Source organism: Scleropages formosus, chromosome 4 (genome assembly GCF_900964775.1).
Source record: "Scleropages formosus chromosome 4, fSclFor1.1, whole genome shotgun sequence".
NCBI classification, from domain to species: domain Eukaryota; kingdom Metazoa; phylum Chordata; class Actinopteri; order Osteoglossiformes; family Osteoglossidae; genus Scleropages; species Scleropages formosus.
The window spans coordinates 26,024,928-26,045,910 of record NC_041809.1 but is presented as its reverse complement, the minus strand read 5'-3'; the positions used below and the strand labels follow the sequence as shown (position 1 = coordinate 26,045,910).

Below are 20,983 nucleotides of genomic sequence, written 5' to 3'. Positions count from 1 at the left end.
TTTGTCAGCATTTTCTACTTTTTCTGTTGTTTTTTTTTTTTTTTTTTTGAAATATCTGTCCTTTGAATCTTGGGTTAAAATTGATTATGTTAAGTGTTACTAACATATCTAATGGCTGTTTCTGTGTTTAAATACTGTATTTATTCTGTGTATTTGCTTATTAACAAATAGCACTTTGGGCCACTGTGGTTTTATAACTAATTGATTTAGGTGTTTATTTTCTATTTTATGTCAGTTTGTGGCATGAATTTGAAATAAACTTAATCTCTTTAACAGGAATATTTAATTCATCATTTTGCAGTCCATTACATACTCACATTTTGGTGACTATGCATTTGATCTATGTAAGAAGATGCAGCAGGTGGTATAGTGACTAGAACTGTTGCTTTCCAATTGGAAAATAATGGGTTCAACTTCCTACTCCCACTGCAGTTCCCCTTGATCATTAAGGTATTTACACTGAATTAATCCAAAAGAAATTAGCCAGCTGGATAAATAATTGTAAGTAGCATAGCATGCAAACAATATTATAAGATGCCTTGGAAAAAGCATTAGTTAAATGAAGTAATATATCAAGTAGCTCTTGTCAAGGCTCTAAGGGTAAAATGAAGTTTTGCATCAGCTTTCTATAGAGATGAGGAAGGAGAGTGAGCCAGCATCTCACTCTGTCTCCCTTATTTGGTGAGAATAAAAAGTTGTAGATGTGTAGCAGCTTTGATTTATTTTGAGGAGGGGTCAGTTTCACAGTAGGGTATTTGTGTGGTACTGTATGTGCATGGTGCAGGCAGTATGACTTAAGCTGCAGCACAGCCGTTCTGATGGATGTTAGCCAACAAAGGAAAGGACTACAGAATTAAGCATTGACAACTAAAATATGGAACATACATTTTTCAATTATGTTAAGTTGTTCCTCGCAGTTATGTTGCTTTGACCCAGAGTTGCTGCTATTGCAAATAAAAAAAAAAAAAAGAATTGGGTACATTAATGACTAAAGTGGGAATTATGAAAATGTTTTAAAAGCATTGACAATTAGCGTAGGTTTTGGCAGATGCAAGTTCTAGATCTAGGCCCTCTTCTCCAGGCCTCACCTGGCCACTAAGTACCCTGCTGGGCCATGGCCCCTCCCACCACTAATAAGGATCAGTAGCAATGAATGAGAGCCACTGTGTGACAGGCACTCCCCTAGGAACGGCTTGGAGCGAACAGGTTCGCAGGACATACAGAGAGGCAGCAAGAGATATATAATGGTAGCCTGAGACAGACTTCAAAACCAGAACCAGGAGACAGATGGACTGAAAAGACAAGAGATCTGAGGAGAGAAGAAGACGAGGCTCTCATCTTGTGCATCTGTGTCTGATTTGGCTGCACTGTGGCTCCAGTGAACGTACCTGAGAGGAGAGTCTGTCGCTGGTGGGGCCCCTGTCCCATGCTCAGACTGCTGAGAGGTAAGTGCTGCCAAGGTGGTGGGTCTCAGTAGGGTCCCAGAGCATTTCACAGCAAAGGGGGTTGGTTCAAAACCCCTTATAGCTAACATTCCCCCATCTCCTACGGCATGTTCCTCACCAGACCTGAAAAAGCACAGCCATGCATCACTCTGCTCAGAATGTCTTGACATCCCATAGCGACAGTCCAGACCTGTTCCATCCTGGGGCAGGAGATCTAGTTAGCAGTGTTGGGTGTGCTCTCCTTTGGGAAAGTAGGAACACTGAGCAGAGCTGGAGGTGAACGCAGGGCATATCAGTTAAGTAAGGTAGCACAGTGATCTTCTGGTGCTCCTTCTGTTAACAGATTGTTTGCTGGACTTAGATGTCAGGCCATTGAAAGCTGTTCTTTTGAATGTAAAATGTATTATTTATATCTAACAGGTATCAAATGCTCAAAATGCAGGGTAGTTTATGTCTCTGAGCAGGCAACAACACATTGCTCAATGAGCATTGTCTAGGGTTCTGAATGGAAAACTTTCTGGTCAGAGTATCTTTGAAGTTCCATGCCTGCTCATTGTTTTTATAAGCTACCATGGATCAGCATTGCAAACTGCGGTGATCTCCCTTCTGATCACTCAGCAGATCTGCTGTCAGTGTAGACTAAACCTTATTGCTTGTGTTTGGGAAGCAGTAACACATCTACAGCTTATTGCCAGGCAATCTGACCAGTGCTGCGCTGTCATGTCTAATCACAAACACTAGGATTATCGCTTATCTGCTGAATCTCTAGGATGCCTGTATGCATGAACCAGAGGAGCATCAACCAAGGGAGTGTGAGCTCCCGTGTGTGTATTGAGGGATGCCTGCTCTTGTTTTGAGCCCTGGTATGACTCGTGGTTTATTCAATTATTCTGTTTCCCAATCTGGCATCAAAGACCTGACTTTGGACTCCAACACTTTGTCAGCCGGTGGATCCCAAAGCAAACAACATGTAAGGGTTTGGAGATTCTGAGCCATCATATATTCTATGGTTTGCATAACCAGCAAGATTAGCCTCAGGAATCTGTGTAAGCCCAACAAGAAATGAGTCAGTCTGTTTCCCCCCCCTTGTCCGACTAGCTGATCAGAGGCTAGGCCAAAAAATTAACACTTAGTATGCCAGTAAGTGTTAATGGTATGAAATGCTACAGAATGCTAAAGAATGCTTTAGAAAAAGGCTGGATATGGAATTTAGTGCTTAAAAGAGACCTGACCTACTAGTCCCATGCATTTTACGTAACTGTTCATCACAGCCTGTAGTTTGCATTTGCATTTACATTTATTTATTCAGCAGATGCTTTTCTCCAAAGTGACTTCCAATGAACTCTATGTAGTGTTATCAGCCCACACACCTTTTTCACCAAGGTGACTTACACTGCTAGATACACTACTTACAATGGGTCGCTTATCCATACATCAGTGGAACACACTCTCTCTGTGTCACTCACACACTGTGGGTTAGTTAAGGCTCTAGAATTGTGAGAGTATAGGTTGTAGATCCAAGGGTTTTCCCATGTACGGTAAGGCTCAAAGGTCCGCTTTTCACACACCACCTGCAAGTAGACACCTAAGAGCACAGTTCTGGTTTTCTGTTTAACTTCCTGTTTCTCTTCTTGGTCACTTTATTTCACCTACATATGTTTGTTTGGTGTCTTCGGTGGTCATTGGTTACCGACCCCGCTACGATGATATTTCAGGGCTCCAGCTTTCTGTCAAAATGGATGCTATTTTGTTAGTGTGAGGTGCTCTGACATGTTCTCTCTTCAGTTTGTACTTTGTTTTGAGATTATTAACAGTTAACAAGTGATGTCATTGGTCATTTGTCTGAGAGGGGTATTAGTTATGTTAGCTTCTGTTTCTGAAGGCATGTGAAAAGGCTGTTTTTTGTTCCAAGGGGTCATGTGACGATCCAGGGGCGACTCAAGGGAGCGGATCAGATCTGTGTTGCACTCCGTCTATACTTTGTAGAAGCATTTGTTTTTTTTTCTTTCTTTTACCTACAGGAGCCCTATATGGCGACTTCTGATGTCCAGGAATAATCAAGAAACATGGTCATTCTTCAGCAGGTAAGAAGGAGGCTGGATGTTGAAATTGTTGGATTTAAGTTCACAGAGGACATAGACATGGTTCTCTTTGGTTAACACTGATAAATTATGACATATATTACTTTATTTGTGAATTGCTATATAAGAAATTAAGAAGTCCAAAGAGACTATTCCCTTCTTAGTGATATGAGAAAAGGAATTGTTGTGAGGTCATAATGAGATTAGATCTCATGGTTAAGGCCTGGCTAGCCTTGCAATGGATTCGCTTCAAAATGCCCATTCTGTTACAGGGCGACCATGTCTGGTTGGATCTCCAGACCAACAGGGAGTTTGATGTGCCTATTGGAGCCATGGTCACGCTTTGTGACTCAGGCCAGATCCAAGTTGTCGATGATGAGGGAAATGTAAGTCCTATGCAGAAAAACAACACTATTCTTTGTTAACTTTCCAGTAATCATCATCAAACCTCTACTCAAGTAAGATTCATTATAATTTATAAGCTTAAATATGAACTTGTATATGAATTTTAAAAAATTTCTGGTGTTTCTCGTGGGGGAACCTAACAAGGAAAAAAGGAGTTAAAATGCTACCATCTGGATTTTGTGACTTGTCTGGTGTACTCCTTACTCCACCAGGAGCACTGGCTCTCAGCCCAGAAGGCCACCAACATCAGGCCCATGCACCCAACCTCAGTACATGGTGTTGAGGACATGATCCGCCTTGATGACCTGAATGAAGCAGGAATTCTGCGAAACCTGCTGATCCGCTACAGGGATCACATCATCTATGTGAGTCCCAGCTCTGGTCCATAGTCCCGCAGATCAGACTATGCACCTCTTATATGCACCATACCTTTTAACTCAGTGTGGCCCCTACTGGGCCTTTTCCTGGAACATATACAGTATACCCATTCCTCACATAATGGGGTGTAATCCTGTTATAACGTACCATTATTTCTTATAGAAAACAAAAATAGTTGGTTTCCAAATGGAAATATCTCCCCTAAAATTGATCAAAATACCAAAATAAAAATTATTTTTATGCATGGTAGTATAACTTATAACAACATATATCATAAAATCTTTAACAAGAATATTATTTTTCTTATCTCTGATATCATATTTTTCTTCATTCTTCCAATATCAATGTCCCCTTATCCAATACAGGGTCACAGAGGTCTGGAGCATATGCCAGAAACATAGGACACAAAACAGGGTTCACATTGAACAGTGACATTGTGATAATTTGTGTCATGGATATTTATGATATATAAATAAATTCACAAGTCTACTGCCTGTGTCTTACACGCTACAAAACATGTGAACACTGTGTCCTCAGAGTCACTGTGTAACATTACTAACAAAGGTCTGATCCCCGCTCCTACTGTGTAACCTTTGAGCAAAGTACTTAAGCAAGGTGGTGAACAGCTTCAGTAAAAATGATCCAGCTGTATAAATGGGAAAAAATATATAAGTGGCTTGACACTGAAAGCCTTTACAGAAAAGTGTCAGCTAAATTAATTAATAATAATAGTAATGAATCTTCTGCTTCAGTTGTGATTATATATTTACCTTAGTTGTGATTGGTTGGGAGTGTCACTGTGGTGAGAACAAGGAAACATGTTGGTAGTTATTTTATGGAAGAAGCACAGCGTCTTTGAGCTTTGCTGTGAATAAACTACCTGTCATTGGTATAAAATGGCTGTGTAACTGCAAAGATGCTGTTTCACTGAATAACAACCCCATTGTATTAAAATGGTTAAATATTTTAATAACCAGCTGTAGCTGTTTTTTGTTGTATAGATTCCTGCAACACGAAGATTGAGTGTTTATGTAAATATTTGCCTCCATGTTCACAAGTTTATCCAATACATACATGTGGTTTCTGTGGATTCCCCTTATGTGATTTTGAATAAGGCACCTTTTTAGAAATGATGTGGCTTCATTTTGTCCCCTGTACTTTATCTTGGACTGTTAATTTCCACAGACCTACACAGGGTCAATCCTGGTAGCAGTGAACCCCTACCAACTGCTACCCGTGTACACAGCAGATCATATTCGCCTTTATTCCAACAAGAGGATCGGTGAGATGCCGCCCCATATCTTCGCCATAGCTGACAACTGCTACTTCAGCATGCAGCGGAGTGGCAAAGACCAGTGTTGTGTTATCAGGTGTAGTACTGTGCTCTTCCCCTTACAGTAAATCCAGCCACCAGGAGAGTTTAACCGATAATTATATAAAACCAGACTGCAAACCAGTTACAACCATTAACTAACACGCAAGAAAAAATATAATTTTCTCAGAAGACAATTAACCAACACTGAACTGACCAGTATGTAATAATATTTATTTTTGAAGCTATATTGTAATATCTGCTAATGTGTGTTGCATTGTATGACAACATAAATGTATGTCACTGTGAGAGGGCATTGTTTAACTGTGCTAATGTATGCTAATGAGTGCTACCAAACTGGCCAGTGGTGAGTCCGGCGCAGGAAAGACTGAGAGCACTAAGCTTATCCTGCAATTCCTGGCCTCGATCAGTGGGCAACATTCCTGGATTGAGCAGCAGGTCCTGGAGGCCAACCCCATCCTGGAAGGTCAGAGACCCTCAGCTCCATCTTCAATCTGCTGAATGTCACATGCAGCCATAGCCTATCATGCACGTCACTGTGAATTGTTCTTGCAGTGCTATAGTCCTATGTAATCTTGGATGTTAGAATAATTTAACAATTAAAAGTGTGAATTGTCAAAGTGCAGCACAGCAGGCTGACGTTTTGGATCTGCATTCAAGTCTGGTTCAGATTGTGTGGAGTTTGCATGTTCTTCCGTTGCTAGAGCGGTTTTCTTCCCATAGTCCAAAGACATGTAAACCTCTTACAAGCCCTCCTTTCCTTAAAGACATTGACTGTGGTTGCCATAATTTGGCTTTGACTGAGTGAACTTAAATTGTCAAAATGCAAAAACCAAATTTCAGTGTCTGTTAAATTAACTCAGCTTTGTTGTTTGTTTGTAAAGAATTTCACTGCAAGTACTTTGTTCATTTCAGCGTTTGGCAATGCCAAGACAATTCGCAATGACAACTCCAGCCGCTTTGGAAAATACATTGACATATACTTCAACAACAGAGGGGCTATCGAGGGAGCCAAGATCGAGCAGTACCTGTTGGAGAAATCTAGGGTCTGTAGACAGGTGAGCAAGATCATCAAAAGTAGCTGAACTATCAGTTCTTTGTATTCATGTTTTAGTCTTTTAATTAGTATTTTTAGTAATAATATTAGCCAGTGTATTTGCCTGCCAATCAGTCCAACAAGTCTCAAAATCAATGTTATTTACAGTAAGAACCTTCATAAGAATGTGCATCATCACTTCTGAAAACCAAATTACTTGTAAACACACAAAATATAACAAAAAAGCCAATAATCTTGAGCAAAAAAGTTCATCTGAATGAGGGGTAGAACCAGCAGTTGAGTGATGACTTCACCACTGGGAGTAAACATCTTGCTGATCTTTGACCTCTTACACACCTCCATGTGCAGGCTCAGGATGAGAGGAACTATCACATCTTCTACTGCATGTTGCAGGGCATGGCACCTGCCCAGAAGAGAAAACTTTATTTGGGCCGGGCTGGGGACTACACCTATCTCACCATGGTGAGGGAGATACTGTAACTCTATCTAGGTTGCATTCTTCTAACCTGCTTCCTGAGTCATTTGTTTCTTCAGAATTGTTAAATTGTTCCAAGGACATTTTATGTGCAATGAGAAAATGCTGTGGATTAGCTGTTAAATAGGTATTAATCTCAGGTATTAATATCAATTACCATAGTGGAGTGTTTGTGAATGTGAGGTGAGCAACTGCTAACCATTGGGAGCAAACATCTTGCTGATCTTTTGGTCTCCAGGGGAAATGTGTTGTGTGCGATGGCCGTGATGACCTGAAGGAGTACTCCAACATTCTCTCTGCAATGAAGGTGCTCATGTTCACAGACACTGACAACTGGGAGATCTTCAAGCTGCTGGCAGCTATCTTGCACATGGGCAACATGCGCTTTGAAGGTGAGCCAGTGGATGTCACCAAGGCCCAGTTAACAGTCAAGGAGGTCCTAAAATTGGGTTCAGTGAGTTGACTCTAAAGATACTTGTGACACCCATTATATTGTTACTAAAACAACTGATGTTGCAGACTGGTTTATGCGTAGTTTCCTTCACAGGATTGATCAAGTTTTCATTCATTCATTCATTCATGTGGAAATAACATTTAGTCTATTAAGATATCCTGGTAAGTTGTGTTATAAATTAGATATTCTGTAAAATTTTAGGGTTTAAATGAACATACTTTGAACAATTTTCAGACTAAATCATAATAATATTCAAACATAAGTAGAATTTGTACTGCTCTTCATCCTCAGAATTTGTCAGATTTAATTTGCAAGTAATTAAATCTTTTCCACCTCTTATAGCTGCCATTCTAAGATTTGTTTCCTCTATTCCCATCCTGGCTTCTATGATGGCTACGTTTGCCTCAGCTCGGATGTACGAAAACCTGGATGCCTGCGTGGTAGTGCACTCCTCTGACCTGGCCACTGCCTCCACCTTGCTGGAGGTGGGCTCTCATTACTGATGTGGCTTTTTTGGACATCTCTGTACCTTTGGTTTCAAAAATCCAAATAGAGTTGCTGTAAAAAGCAAAAGCTTAGTTGAAATTTCTGCTGACTAAAATTGGTTGAAAAACCAAATCTTTCCTGTCGCTGGTATTTTATTGTTTTTCATGTACTTCGTATTTGCTTAATTCAGTGCTTGAAACTGGAAGCCAGTATATTGATAATAACAGGCACAGTTGACCTGGCAAACTGCTGTATCTACTCTTTGGTATAAAGGGCTTTTGATCTTTGAGGGGGTTAAAGGGAAATTTTGGATCTTTAAATGAACCACATATACTAAATTTGCTTTTTCCTCTTTCAAATTTATTTCATGTGAGAAACCTCTAGTTGCAAATTTTAGGACACTTCTCACTCTGTAACCAGCCCAATGTGATATAATTTCCTGCAGCTGAAAGAGGATTGACCCCCAACTTCACTAAGAAGTTTTATCAGGGTCCAACGTTCTTTGTTCAAGAAAAGACTTAAAGCACAAGTCTCTAAACTGATTGTTGACATTAGAAATTAGATTAAAACCTTTTATAACATTCCTGTGTTTCCTACCATGGTGGTAAAAAGTGAAACATGTCATTAGAATTATATACTGGGTGATTTGGGGTGGGACGGGAATTTATAGTGTTGACCTTCAGGGTTGTTTGGCTGTGCTCAGTTTACAATCACATTGTAAACACACGCACACATTGTCTGATACCGCTTGTCCCAGGCGGGGTCGCGGGGAGTCAGAGCCTAACCCGGCAACACAGGGCACAAGGTTGGAGGGGGAAGGGACACACCCAGGATGGGGCGCCAGTCCGTCGCAAGGCACCCCAAGCGGGACTCAAACCCCAGACCCACCGGAGAGCAGGACCCGGTCAAACCCACTGCACCACCGCACCCCCTGATTCAAATCTACATTTTAGGAAAAAGAGAAGATCAAATAAAATTTTCAGAAACTTTTGAGACTTTAAATGCCCTTTGCTCAATTATGTGCTGTTGAGCCTGGAAAGCGGATTGGGGTTAGTGGGTTTTAAACTTCTACTATTTCTGGTTTACCAATGTGCAGCCATTTGCTTGACTAGAGAACAGCAAGCACTGTTTTGTGTTGTTCTGTGACAAAGAGTGAAGAAGTAGATGGATTCAAAGTATTTCTATTGCTGTATAGGTGGATCCCCAGGAGGTAATGAGTTGTCTGACCAGTCGAACTCTCATCACTCGAGGGGAAACAGTGTCCACACCTCTGAGTGTGGAACAGGGGTTGGATGTCCGGGATGCCTTTGTAAAGGTGAGATCCACCCTTCTCGTACTTCAGTAACTGGATAATTAAACACCTGTCCTCTTCTTCCTGCAGAACTCTAAGAATGTTTCCTCTCAGAGATTACCTTCTTCATCTGGGCAACTGTCATCACGAACTCACTTCACCCGTGATCTCTTAAGTTCATGTAATGTGTAAATGTTCATGTGCTCTAACTGTTAGAGATCATAGCTGTTAAATAACGGATAAACCTTCGCATAGCTACTCCTGTATGTCATGTGGAACAGAGGACATGGGGATGGCTGGACCCAAGTGCAGGATCGATTATCAGGAACTGAGGGATCAGGCGAGCCCTCGTTGTTGGGGATGGGAGGAGAGTCGGTCGATCAGCGGTCAGAGTGGGAGCAAAGATCCGTAGATGAAGTCGGGGGTGAGGCGAACGGTCAGAAGCTGGGGAACGAAGAACAGGGACCAGGGACAAAGAAGAAGAGCAGGACATAGGCGCAAAGGGGGACAGTTGTCTCAAAGAGATTCTGCGAGTGCGAAGAGGATGAGGAGGGTCTTTCAAAGCTGAGTGCTCTGATTGTCATTAGGTGCTGGATCGGCATCAGGTGGTGTTGATTGCAGTGCGGGTGTGGATGTGACACTGTAATGTAACGTAAACATTTATGTAAATTTAAAACAAAAAAAATATTATTAGTAAAGTGATTAGAAATCATTGATATTCGGATAAAGTTTTATGCAGCTACTTGTGTGATGTACATTGGTTCATATGGTGGAAAGTAAACTAACTGTACTTTAGAATTAGGTGTCTACTTCTAAGTCTCTCTTTCTATGAGATGTACGTCACGTTGGAGAAAAGCATCTGGTAAACAAATAAATGTAAATGTCAATGTAACTGCACCACAGTGTCAAGCAGGCTGTACAGGCACATGAACTACATTAGTCGGTCCTGTGTGGGGCTTATTTGATGACTAGAATAAAAGTGAATAATGCACCTTTTTGAACTGTCTGTAATAAATCTAGTTAAAAGGCAGAAATCTGTTGGGAACACATAAAACTTGTTTTGAGAATCATTGCACTGTAGAACTGGTATTGTTACTTTTCAGGGAATTTATGGAAGACTGTTTATATGGATCGTGGACAAGATCAACAGTGCTATCTGTAGGCCACCGCCTTCTAATGAGCCTAAATCTGTTCAAAGGTCCATTGGCCTTCTAGACATTTTTGGGTTTGAGAACTTCACAGTCAACAGGTAAGGTCTTGTGTCACACAAAGAATGGAATGAATGTGAATATGTGGGACACTTGTTTTCTGGCTGGACTTTCATTGCACTCAAACAAATTGGTCAACAATCCCTTCAGGTTTCAAGCAGCTGAACAGCTCATTGATTATGTACTGCAGCATCCTGCCCAACCATCTGATGACTTGTTTTCATTTTCAGTTTTGAGCAACTGTGCATCAACTTTGCCAATGAGAATCTGCAGCAGTTTTTTGTGCGGCACGTTTTCAAACTGGAACAGGAGGAGTACAACCTGGAGAACATCAAATGGCAGAATATTGAGTTCACTGACAACCAGGAAACCCTCGACATGATTGCCATCAAGCCTATGAACATCATTTCCCTCATTGATGAAGAGAGCAAGTTCCCCAAGGTGCCAGCAAGAAGGGGTGGGGCCAGTCCCTGGAGGTGGTGTCAGGGGAGAGGTGGGGGGGGCTTTTTGCCCCACTGTGTCAGTTTTGTTTTAAACTTTGCCTAATTGTACATATTTGTAAACCTGTAATAAATAGTCAAGGTCTACAGGACTATTTTTTTAATCTTCATCCTGTTTCATCCTATCACAAATTGAATTGTTGTTACAATAATTTTTGTTTAACACTTAATGCACTCTGTGACAGCAAGAATATCTCTTAATTTGAGAGTTAGGGGAAGCCAGGGACTTTTCTTGTGGGTTGTAGCGGTACTGCAGACTACATAGCAGTTAGCCCATATTCCACCTGTCACAGTTGAAATTCCCAGTGTCAATCTTGTGTTCTTGGTGTGTTTCCAGGGCACGGATGCCACCATGTTGTACAAGCTGAACTCCCAGCACAGGCTCAACCCCTTTTACATTCCTCCCAAGCACAGTCATGAGACCTTGTTTGGCATCCAACACTTTGCTGGGGCTGTCCACTATGAGACCAGAGGTATTCAAGCTGCCTTGCAGTCACCAGTCACTGCAACTTCACTTCTTAATTTGAATCAATTATAGGGATAATATTGTCTGATTCCTATGGAGAAGAAGTCAAATATAGAATGTGATGTTACACTTTACTTGGCCTCTAACAGTCTTCTTGGTTTTTACTGAAGTCTTATGGTTTTATCTAGTTTTTTTTTTTAAATTAAGTTCTTTTTGATTCCACTACTAACTAATTTGCTCAGTAGTTGCTTTAGTGTAAGGTTAAATGCATTGTAGGACTAGAGCTCTGAAGATTGTGGATGCTGACTCTCCAAATTGAAGATTTTGTCACAGTGAACCAATAGCTTAATAGAGAAGTGACATACAGTTGATATATATTCCATGTTAAGTGCTAGACCTCTCACAGGCTTTCTGGAGAAGAACAGAGACAGCCTCCATGGAGACATCATCCAGCTGGTCCTATCCTCTAAGAACAAGTTCATCAAGCAGATCTTCCAAGCTGATGTTGCCATGGTAACATACCATTAATTAAACATTCCTCATTAGAGACAAATACAGCTTAAATTATTCTAAAAGACTTACAAGACTACTGTACAATATGTGCTGATTTTTAATTCCTATGACAGTAGTCCGAACATTCCTCTGAATTCTTCTGAATTCCTCTCAGTGTCTGTCTATCCTCTCTTGCCTTTTCTTTAAATTTTGCTCACAGTTTCTGTGTGGCTATCAAGAGCCACCAGCCTTATTTTATAAGGTAAAAGAAAAGACCCCCTTACCATGACAGCCATCCCAATATCTTTGTGACTGTGGCAATCATAGAACTTACCCTGCTTGTCTCCTCCAGATCCCTTACTTGGAGCTTTGTCTTTCCATGTTTTTAATTATATCAGGTTTTTATCACTGTTTACTTTCTGAAATGACTTCAAAATTTGAATGTAAGATATTTCCACTGAAGAGCTTTGACAATAATAGTTTGATTAGAAACATGTTTTTTCATCATTGCATAATACAGGACAAATTCCAACATTTTCCTGAAAAGTTAAAGGTTAGTTTGACACTATATTTTATGCGGATATGCAACTGTTAGGATCCAGTTATATTTAAATATTTGCAGAAACAGAGAATTATTATGTAATGCAGCCTTAAATTATCTTTGACAGCATTTAGAAGAAGGGATGACACTAAAACGTACACAAAATTACTTTCACAACATATGAAGGGTTTGCTTTTGCAAGTGTAATGAAAGACTTACAGCAAAAAAGAATGATGTTGGGGCAACAATGGTGAAGGAAATGGTAACTCTTTATGGGTGAATACCATTCATTACTGCCACAGATAGCTAATCCTGTTTCAAGTATCTGAAATTCCTTGTTTAATATTCTTTAGCATTTCACTTTTGCGGTGGCTCTGTTCTTTTGGCTGATCTCGAACTAGCATGAGGATTGAGGAGAGGGACAGGTCTGCCAATATCCTTCATGGCAAATGATTATTGATTATACATCCTTATTTTCAAACATGTCCACAACACAGTGAAAAAGAAGCACATTTCAGAGGAGCTTCTGTATGAAGAATAGAATGAAAAAGAAACCCAGAAAGAATATTTTGTTTCTAGTTATTGAAAGGGGAGAATTGTGGTTGTTCCTTTTGGCCTACAGGGAGCAGAGACAAGGAAACGTTCTCCAACTCTCAGCAGCCAGTTCAAGCGCTCACTGGAACTGCTGATGAGGACACTTAGTGCCTGCCAACCTTTCTTTGTGCGCTGTATCAAACCCAATGAGTTCAAAAAGCCAATGGTGAGTCTACACTTACAGGGCTGCCAGCCACCATGGAGCTAAGAACACAAAGAAAAACCTATACAGCGTTTGTCAGTGTTCTTATCGGTCTCCCTTCCCTCCAGCTGTTTGACCGGGGGCTGTGTGTTCGGCAGCTCCGCTACTCTGGCATGATGGAGACTATCCGGATACGCCGAGCAGGATATCCAATCCGTTACACCTTTACAGAGTTTGTGGACCGCTACTGGGTCCTCATGACTGGTGTTAAACCAGCCTTCAAACAGGTGAGCGTGTGCTGCCAGCTCCTAGGGTCACCTGATGACTGTATTTGATATAACCCATAAGAGAAAAACAGTCTACCACAGAGTTTTTCAGAATTTTTTTTTGATCACAGTGTAGTAACCCTCAGTCAAGTCTGGTTACTGCTGTCCTGGTTAAGGTGCCTTGACAATGGTTTGGCAGGTTTTCTTGTCACTGATGTCTGAGGGCCTTCTCTTTATCAGAAAGACCTCAGAGGGACGAGCCGGCGAATCGCAGAGGCTGTTTTGGGGAAAGAAGAAGACTGGGTGATTGGGAAAACGAAGATCTTTCTCAAGGTAATTCCTCGCAAGAATTTAACCTTTACCTGTCTGGCTGATCCAGCCATACAATATCAAACTGTTTTTCCTGGTGAGTGTTATGATCAGGGTTACGGTGGGAACAGGTAATAATAATATTTTTGGCAAGTGTCTATTGTTTTCAAAATCTTTTGTTCAAGAAACTTGTTAAATGGGTGGACTCTAGTGCAGACAGAATGATAAATTGCAAGCATTGTCTAAAGACTCAACTTTTGCTTTACTGACACAGTTCCATATAGGGATTGCAATACTGCAGTTGCAACAAAAAGCTGTTGATCAATCTTATAATTCCCTCTGCCATCACTGATGAAAAGGACCCCAAGAAACTTAAATTAATCCACCCTGAGGCATACTATGTAAACCTTTTCAGTGAATGCTGAAGATTGCATTTCAGTGATTCTAACAGGAACAGATCATGTGCAAACAGCAGCAATGAAACTCTGGAATCCTCAGTCTGAATACCCACCAAACCCTGACAGTGCCTTGATATCATTCACATTAATAACACAAGATACACCCTTGGGGGAATCCACACACAAACTGTCTGATACCACTTATCCCATGCGGGGACGCAGCAAGCCGGAGTCGAACCAGGCAACACAGGGCACAAGGCTGGAGGGGGAGGGGACACACCCAGGACAGGACACCAGTCCGTCACAAGGCATCCCAAGCAGGACTCGAACCCCAGACCCACCAGAGAGCAGGCATAGGCCAAACCTGCTGCGCTAATGCACCACTGCATCCCCTTTTGGGGGAATCCAATACCTATAATGATCAAGTTCATCTTAACAAATATATACATAGTATGGTTAATTTGACACATTCCGCCCAAAAAAACTGCATATATTACTTGAGTAGCTGCATGTAGTTTTTTGTGTTGGAGAAACTGAAGTGTAGGTGTTTCAGGTAGAGATGTCCGAAAGGCAGACAATAATGCGTGAGGATATGTATGTAGCTCCAATAGGGAAAAAAGGAAACACTGGTTATCTTCAACATAGCAGTGGTTGGAGAATCTGTGGGAGGCAGTGACTAGGCAGAGGGAAGAGGTGTAGATGGAGAAGAGTTGGGGGCCCTAGTGTGAGCCCTGGGGACTCACTTCTCCGCTGATCTCTTAAGAGCATGATAAATGTGTCAGTGTTTCTCCAACCATGGTGTGGAGTTGAGGCATGCTGATCTGAATGTTATATACACGCATAAGGGAGACATACTCAAGGGAAAAAGGTTAGTATGGCAGAAGAGAGAAAAGAGGGCACGAGAAATTTTCAGTTGAGGCAGAAAGTGACTGGGGGTGCAGAAGCAGGAGAAGGGTTAGCAGCATTGATAAAGGGCAGGAAGGAAGTGAAGAAATGGTGCAGTGGAATGACAAAGAAGACAGTATAACCACAGTTCTTAGAGAAGGCAAGGTTGAGGGGATTGTCCCAATGTGCACCTAATTATGTGACTGGTAGGTATTAATAGAAAATGTGGACTACAATGAAGCAAAGGAAGCTGAAGGAAATAAAAATTGTTGTTTTCTCCACTAGGACCACCATGACCTTCAGCTTGAGAATAAGAGGGACAAGACCATAACAGATAAGGTCATCCTCATTCAGAAGAGGGTGCGAGGACTCAGAGAAAGGTAACACAAAGATTGTGAAAGACTGGTCTGAGATAACACTTGAGAAGTTTCGAGTGGTTTTTGTAAAGTGGTGAAGAACATAACCAAGTTAGAGGATGTTATCTTTGACACATTTGGGTGGTTCTAAGGCATTTTATGATCTGATACACGTTTGGAAATGACTGCACTGGTTTCAAGTAGCACTTATGATGTGCATCTGTGAGTAACTGTGTGTGTCCCATCCGTGGTGTACCCTGACTAGCTTAATGCCCTGTGGTTATAGGATTACTTCTGGCCCCCCACAACCCTGCCTTATGATAAGTGGATAGGAATAGTGAGTGAGTGCGTGTGTGCAATGCTGTCCAAGTTGTTGGTCACCTTCAATGAGTGTATACTTTCTCCTTCACTTTTGTACTGGAAAGAAGAAAGACATTATAAAGTGACCACTTATAATTTGAAAAATCATTTTTGGTTGTAATGACCTGATCTTAATGTTTATACAGATCCAATTTCCTAAGGATCAGGAATTCTGTGATATTAGTACAGAAAACGTGGAGGGGCTACTACTGCAAAAAGAACTATCGCTTGGTAAGATCATCCAAGGTGTCTCTCTTTACTGAATAATCTCCCTGGTTAGTAAGTGTTTTCTAAAAACTACATTCTCCTTTGTTAATGAATACTTTCAGTTTCATTTCCATGGCTACAGTTTTGTCCAAGGTGTGCTGTTTAGCTGTTGATTATTTCCTCTGTCCCACTGTTTCAGTGGTTATGAAATAGTTCTGTGTCTTTACAACAGATGAAGGTGGGCTTCCTTCGACTCCAAGCCCTCTTCCGGTCACGCAAGCTCTGGAGGAGCTACAATGCCACACGGAAGTGTATCATACACTTACAGGCACAGTGTCGAGGTTTCTTGATCAGGCAAACTTTCCACCGTTGGTTGAACGCGATTGTTAAAATCCAGGCCTACGTCCGTGGTATGATTGCGCGCAGGATGTGCAAGCAGCTCAAGGCTGAGGTACAGTTTCCACAACTACTCCTGTAGAACACAGCTACCAGAAGCCATACAGACTTAATGTCAGAAAAAAAAAACACTATTAAAAGGATAACATTAATCTAAAAGATTACTTAAATGGCTTTACATTTTTAAAATTTAAATAGCTGGAGTGATGAAGGTTTTTATTGGGAATATTCCAGACAAGCTACCTTACCTTACTCCAGACAAGCCTATGACATCTTTTGGTCAGAAACCCTGTGGCTTAACCGCTGCTGAACACTGAACTACCGGTTTTGTAGTCAGCTTGCTAGAATCTGTCTTTTTCTTTCTCCGAGATTGCGCAGGGATTTCCTATGTCTGTCACCCATGTACTTACATGACCCCATTCCCCACAACCAATGGTTCAGGAGGAGTGCCGGAAGGAGGCTGAGAGGCTGCGACAGGCTGAGGAGGCACGGTTGCGTGACCAGATGAGTGCACGATTAGCCATTGCAGAGGCTGAGCGGAAGCACACGGAGCGGCTGGCAGAACTAGCCAGACAGAGTGCCACGAGCCAGGAGGAAGCACGAGAGGAGGCACGCCGTAAGAAGGAGGCACTAGAACGAGCAGAGCGGGCCCGACGGGAACCTGTCAGTGAATCAGACATGGTAGACCAAATGTTTGGCTTCCTGGGAACCGGCGACTCTCTTCCTGGGCAAGAGGGGCAGGCCCCCGCTGGTTTTGAGGTAATGGAGGGTTGGGAGACTGTTAAGTGAAACCCACCTTATGACAAACCAACAGCTATAGTGCTGCCCAAATTTACCTTCTTTTATCTAAATTTAGGCTTTCTGGGTCTTTCAGAAGGTTGACCATTCACAGGCAAACCTGATCTTCTGCAGTATAGTCCACTTGATGCCAAATCCCTGCATCACTTCTAACGCAAACCCAAAGCATTTCTCCATCTATTTTGGATGTGCATACAAATTAGCCTACATGTAAGGCTCTGGTTAAGTTTTAGTTTAGGTTCTGTTGCCCTGTTGTCCATATCTGTGCAGGTTTGTGCACACATTTGCGTGTCTCTGCTTCTGCATGCACATCTGCATATGCACACACTTGTTAGAGCATGAGGATTTGTGTGTTTGTGCACAGATGTATGTGCGCTTTTGCCTCCATGTTGTGCTTGTGCCAACAGGACCTGGAGCACACCCTGAAGATGAGACAGGCAGTAGAAGAAGATGCAGATGAGGCCCTTCCTCTTCCTGAAGATGAAAACGAAGATCTGTCAGAGTACAAGTTTTCCAAGTTTGCTGCCACCTACTTCCAGGGCAACACTACACATTCCCACTCTCGCCGGCCGCTTAAACAGCCACTCCTTCTCCATGAAGATGAGGGTGATCAACTGGTATTGTTATTATTATTATTATTTTCATTTTATTTTTTTTCACCTATCATCATCTGTCATCTCATCACTAAAATGTTACTTGTGGCTGAAATTAAAAGTTAACATCCAACTATAATGTCCACTTAGAGCATACAGATTTCCATTTTATACATATACTTAAGGAACTTTTATGAATCATGGTAATTCATACCTATTTTTCAATTTATGACACATTTTCACAGTTAACTGAAAAAAAAATTATTGGACTTGGCCGGGTCCTGTTCTCTGGTCGGTCTGAGGTTTGAGTCCCCCTTGGGGTGCCTTGTGATTGACTGGTGTCCCGTCCTGGTTGTGCCCCCCCCAGCCTTACGCCTTGTGTTGCCGGGTTAGGCTCCGGTTTGCCGTAACCCCACTTGGGACCAGCAGTTTCAGTCAATGTGTGTGTGAAATGTTTCTATCTTTTATAAGAAAATTCATAAGTTGGATGTTTGTAACATGTGGTATGAATGTTATGCACAAGAGATGTACCTAGCTCGCTGTATTTAACTGGTCCCACAATTATGGACAACTAGCACAAAATTCCTGTCGCAATTTTAGCATTGATTCACTTTCATTTTAGCATAGTTTCAATGTCCAATTCATGTTTTAGCATGGTTCTGTGAATAAACATTTCACAAATTAGGCATGCTCTAATGCATAAAGATACAATTATTTTGGATGATACCTGTGATATTATGTGATGGGACACTGAACTGGGCCAGTCTTTATTTAAGAATTTGAACCACAACCCCTTGAAATTAATTGTATCCATTTGTTCTTCCTCCTACCTTCAGGCAGCCCTGGCTGTCTGGATCACTGTGCTGAGGTTCATGGGAGACCTCCCAGAACCTAAGCATCAAACAAATTTTAGTGATGGCAGCGAGAAGATCCCCATCATGACCAAAATCTATGAGACCCTTGGCAAGAGAACCTACAAGCGAGAGCTACAGGCACTGCAGAGGGAAGGGGAGGTAAGGAAGTGCTGGATAGGTTCCTACATATATGGAGTTTAGCTATAAAAGTTTTGTATTATTGGTAATTTTCTTCTAATCACAGACTTGGAGAATTTATTTTTCATTGTTAATTTTTCATGTTAACAGTGATTGAATTATTGTTAGATGAATCCTATTCCAGTTCTATGAATCCACATAAATTGCATTGCTTGACACAATGGCGCATATAGTTCACTATGCATGTTCTAGAAGCTGTTGTGTCGCAGCAGCAGTTCCTTATTGCAGCAGCCTCTACCTTCCTCAGTAACTTGTCTTGCCCCACAGAGCACTCACAGTGAAAGCCATAAGAAGAACAGTGTGCGGCACAAATTGGTTTCTCTTACTCTGAAGAAGAAGTCCAAGATTACAGAGGAGGTGAATGTGGCCCCTGGTGATCATACTTTCTACCAGGCAGGCTCCCAGTGAGCCATGTCGTGGGTCTGTATTGATTTTCGTATTCAGGGACAGGTAACATTTGACCCAGTACTCCCATGGATCATTAAGCTGTTAACACTGGTATCTGGAAAAAAATTAAGTTTATGTGCTATGAATCTCAAGGAGTGACATGATGTTTGAAGAGGAGGCCTAGTATGACAATGCTGTGTTTCTTTTTCATCCCCCAGGTGGTGAGGCGCCTCAGTGATAGTGACTGCTCTTTGCAGGGGAATAGTATGCTGGAGGACCGGCCCACCTCAAATTTGGAGAAGCTTCATTTTATCATTGGCAATGGTATCCTACGTCCCACACTCAGGTCAGCTAACTACCGATAAGACCTATGTAAAATATGCAAAGTCAGATGATCTGTTCATACACTTTTGTATCTTTGCATTAATCCTTTCTCCTTTTCTTCACAGGGATGAGATTTACTGTCAGATCTCTAAGCAGCTCACCCAGAATCCCTCCAAGGCCAGCCACACCCGTGGGTGGCTCCTCTTTTCTCTTTGCATGGGCTGCTTTGCCCCCTCTGAGAAGTTTGTCAAAGTACGACCCTTTTGCAGAACGCACAACAGCACCTACCTCCTCCGAGTACCCACACCTATCTTGGGCCACCTGTTGACCATCTTTCATCCACAGTTGTTGCCCCATCATTTTATCACCATTGTTCTTTTCCCATGCTTTGTTGCTTAATTATGAATGTAGATTCTTTGAATATAATGATGCCAGATGTAAAATACCCAGTTTCAAATATTTTACCTGTCAGTTTGGAACTCTTGAAGCTTGGATAACCTGTTCAGAAACTACAAAACAGAACATAAAAAAACATTAAGTGCAACTAATAATTGATACATTTTTAATTAATACTTCATCTTTTTGGCTCTTTATGATGTGACCCAAAGCAATCTCTCTCTCTCTCACTCTCTCTTATTACTCTTCCTCTCGGTCTCTCTGCTTCTCTCCTTCCCTTACAGTATTTGCGGAACTTCATCAGCACCAGCCTCCCAAGCTCTGCTGCTTATCTTGAAGAGCGGCTGAGAAGAACTTTCATGAATGGGACACGTGCCCAACCTCCTTCTTGGCTGGAACTCCAGGTTTTTTCAGTTTTCCTTCACACACCTGACCACCTCCATCCATTTTTATCAACTGAGGGGCTAGAAAGAAGAACTTGTAATTGTTTAATTTCAAATTATTTTCCCAAGCTTCTAAAACCAGCTAGATTTGTATGGAGCTGACCTGAGAATCAGAGATTCAAAGTACGTTAAAGAATGAATCAGTCAATCAAAGTCTTTGCAAATAGAACACTGATGCCATCTGCTCTGTCATTTCTTGGCTCAAGGCAACCAAGTCTAAGAAGCCTATCATGCTGCCTGTGACCTTCATGGATGGGACAACCAAGGCCCTGCTAACAGATTCGGCAACGACAGCCAAGGAGCTGTGTAATGCACTGGCCGACAGGATCGGCTTGAGGGACCGTTTTGGCTTCTCCCTCTACATTGCCCTATTCGATAAGGTGTGGCCAGATCATCTGCTTGCTTTCCTGTTCATAGCCTATGCATGAATCCTGGGCAGCTCTCAATGTCCCACCCCATGTCACA

The 20,983-nt window shown here is 41.7% G+C and overlaps 1 protein-coding gene across 1 annotated transcript in view; it reads left to right on the top strand.

Annotated features, from left to right (window-relative positions):
• The first annotated feature begins 3,780 nt into the window (after positions 1-3,780).
• Positions 3,781-20,983, top strand: part of LOC108921292 (unconventional myosin-VIIa-like) — a 29,105-nt gene continuing 11,902 nt past the window's right edge. Inside the window, exons 1-27 of the mRNA XM_029251235.1 lie at positions 3,781-3,912; positions 4,144-4,296; positions 5,495-5,679; positions 5,987-6,108; positions 6,558-6,700; positions 7,048-7,161; positions 7,413-7,566; positions 8,037-8,113; positions 9,310-9,429; positions 10,509-10,654; positions 10,844-11,054; positions 11,451-11,586; positions 11,986-12,092; positions 13,235-13,372; positions 13,477-13,635; positions 13,855-13,947; positions 15,492-15,586; positions 16,069-16,153; positions 16,362-16,580; positions 16,967-17,284; positions 17,731-17,940; positions 18,753-18,929; positions 19,236-19,325; positions 19,574-19,701; positions 19,805-19,931; positions 20,360-20,479; positions 20,725-20,898. Coding sequence (XP_029107068.1) covers positions 3,781-3,912; positions 4,144-4,296; positions 5,495-5,679; positions 5,987-6,108; positions 6,558-6,700; positions 7,048-7,161; positions 7,413-7,566; positions 8,037-8,113; positions 9,310-9,429; positions 10,509-10,654; positions 10,844-11,054; positions 11,451-11,586; positions 11,986-12,092; positions 13,235-13,372; positions 13,477-13,635; positions 13,855-13,947; positions 15,492-15,586; positions 16,069-16,153; positions 16,362-16,580; positions 16,967-17,284; positions 17,731-17,940; positions 18,753-18,929; positions 19,236-19,325; positions 19,574-19,701; positions 19,805-19,931; positions 20,360-20,479; positions 20,725-20,898 — 3,933 coding nt within the window. The remainder of the gene's footprint in view (positions 3,913-4,143; positions 4,297-5,494; positions 5,680-5,986; positions 6,109-6,557; positions 6,701-7,047; positions 7,162-7,412; positions 7,567-8,036; positions 8,114-9,309; positions 9,430-10,508; positions 10,655-10,843; positions 11,055-11,450; positions 11,587-11,985; positions 12,093-13,234; positions 13,373-13,476; positions 13,636-13,854; positions 13,948-15,491; positions 15,587-16,068; positions 16,154-16,361; positions 16,581-16,966; positions 17,285-17,730; positions 17,941-18,752; positions 18,930-19,235; positions 19,326-19,573; positions 19,702-19,804; positions 19,932-20,359; positions 20,480-20,724; positions 20,899-20,983) is intronic.